We start from the raw sequence: 1,802 nt of genomic DNA on the forward strand, positions 1-1,802 counted from the left end.
TATAGCATAAATTGCAGTGCCTTGGCCAGTACTGTAGTAGGCCTTGCTCTTCTCCAGATATGGTGAAATGAAAAACCTTGCTTCGAGGTCTATTCTCTGTATCTACTTGCATTTCTCCTCAATACAATTTCTTGATTCTGAGACACTCTCACACCTCATTTTCCCCTAAAGAGGGAAAGCAAAAAGTAAATTCCTCTTACACTCAAAGGCTAATGTCCCCCAAAATGAAGAATCAACAAGGTCTCAGCTCAAGTTTAATAAAACTACAAAAGACCAAAAGTGATATCCTACTACTATACACATCAGTTTGCCTGCCCCATAATACAGCTCAGGCCATTCCTTCCAGAGGAAGAAAGGCTGGTCTCCCCAACCCCTGCAGGAAAGGCCTGTCTTGTCCCACACCACATCTGGGCTGAGTGCAAGGTCTTGTGTTTTAAGCATGACAATAATACAAAAGAGGATTTGTTCTCATGGCCACCTACTGCAGCCTGGCCCTAAAATGGCCCAGTGCTCACTTCTGTTTAGAGAAATATTCTTTGCTCTTCTGGACATCAGGCTTGATGGTATCACTGCCAGGCTTGCAGCCAGCTGGGCATACTTCCCCATGTTTGTCAGTAAACTAGAGGGCCTGAACTAGTCTCAGTGCCTCATCCAAAGAAAGGCCAACAGGAAGGTCATTTATGGTGGTCTGTGGAAGGATACCTTTATCATCAATAATAAAAAGGCCCCTGAATGAGATGCCTTCATTGGTCTTTAAAACCCCATAGTCCTGAGCAATGATGTGCTTGGGGTCTGATATCAAGGGAATGTTCATGGGTCCCAGTCCTCCTTGTTTCTTGGGTGTGTTGATCCATGCCAGGTGACAGAAGTGAGAATCCACAGAAGCACCAATCACTTGGCAGTTGAGTTTCTTAAATTCTTCTGCCCTATCATTGAAAGCAATGATCTCCTTGGGGCACATAAAGGTGAAGTCAAGAGGGTAAAAGAAGAACACAACATATTTTCCTTTGTAGTCAAATAGGCTGATATCTTTGAACTGACCATCTGGCATTACAGCAGTTGCTTTGAGCTGGGGGGCACGGTGCCCAATTTTGGCATTTCCCGAAGACATATTGCAATCAGCACTCCTCACAAGCCACAAAGGACAGTCAGGAAGCACACACGCCAGAAATTATTAATTAACTCATGATCATGAAGATTTATTCTCCATGTTTCCTTCTGGGAGTTTTATAGTTTTAGCTGTTACATTTAGGACTATGATATACTTTCAGCTAATCTTTGTGTATGATATGAGGCATGGGTCCAACTTCATTCTTTTGCATGTGGATATACAGTTGTTTGGGCAAATCTGCTAAAGAGATAAATATGCTTTAATGCAATAAAGACAAGATCAGTAACAGTGTCATGCTGAGGCCTATTGGATCCTGAGGCAAAAGAAAAAAATCAGTGATACTGATCCATCCTTATTTAAAATTTTGCTATTTTTATCTTGATTGCTAAGTTTTTGGAGTCTCTTTAAATGTGACATTTGAAGCACATGCCTCACTCACCTCACGCTAGTCACAGTCCTGATAACACCTAAGCTTAGCATACTAAGTCTTCCAAATCCTCACTCCTACCTGCCCTTCCAACCACCTGCATCTCAGCCCATCATACCTCAGCTTTATCACTAATAGTACAGAATTGTTCATATTTCCTGTACACATCATGCTGTGTCAGGCATTTGTCATTTTGATCATAGTCTTCACTTGGCTTGGAACACATTTCTCACTTTCCATTGCCTAGCTCATTGCCATCATACA

At 42.1% G+C, this 1,802-nt stretch overlaps 1 protein-coding gene across 1 annotated transcript; it reads right to left on the reverse strand.

Annotated features, from left to right (window-relative positions):
• Positions 1–241: 241 nt before the first annotated feature.
• LOC308615469 (peroxiredoxin-1-like) lies at positions 242–1,153 on the reverse strand. Its single transcript, XM_081230900.1, has one exon. The coding sequence runs from the start codon at positions 1,109–1,111 to the stop codon at positions 620–622; it is 492 nt and encodes a 163-aa protein (XP_081087026.1). The 5' UTR covers positions 1,112–1,153; the 3' UTR covers positions 242–619.
• Positions 1,154–1,802: the final 649 nt, after the last annotated feature.

Source organism: Mesoplodon bidens, assembly GCF_964165515.1.
Source record: "Mesoplodon bidens genome assembly, chromosome: 1".
NCBI lineage: Eukaryota > Metazoa > Chordata > Mammalia > Artiodactyla > Ziphiidae > Mesoplodon > Mesoplodon bidens.

Bases quoted from the DNA above. Each gene is read 5' to 3' on its own strand.
- LOC308615469 (XM_081230900.1), bottom strand. From the start codon at position 1,111: ATGTCTTCGGGAAATGCCAAAATTGGGCACCGTGCCCCCCAGCTCAAA.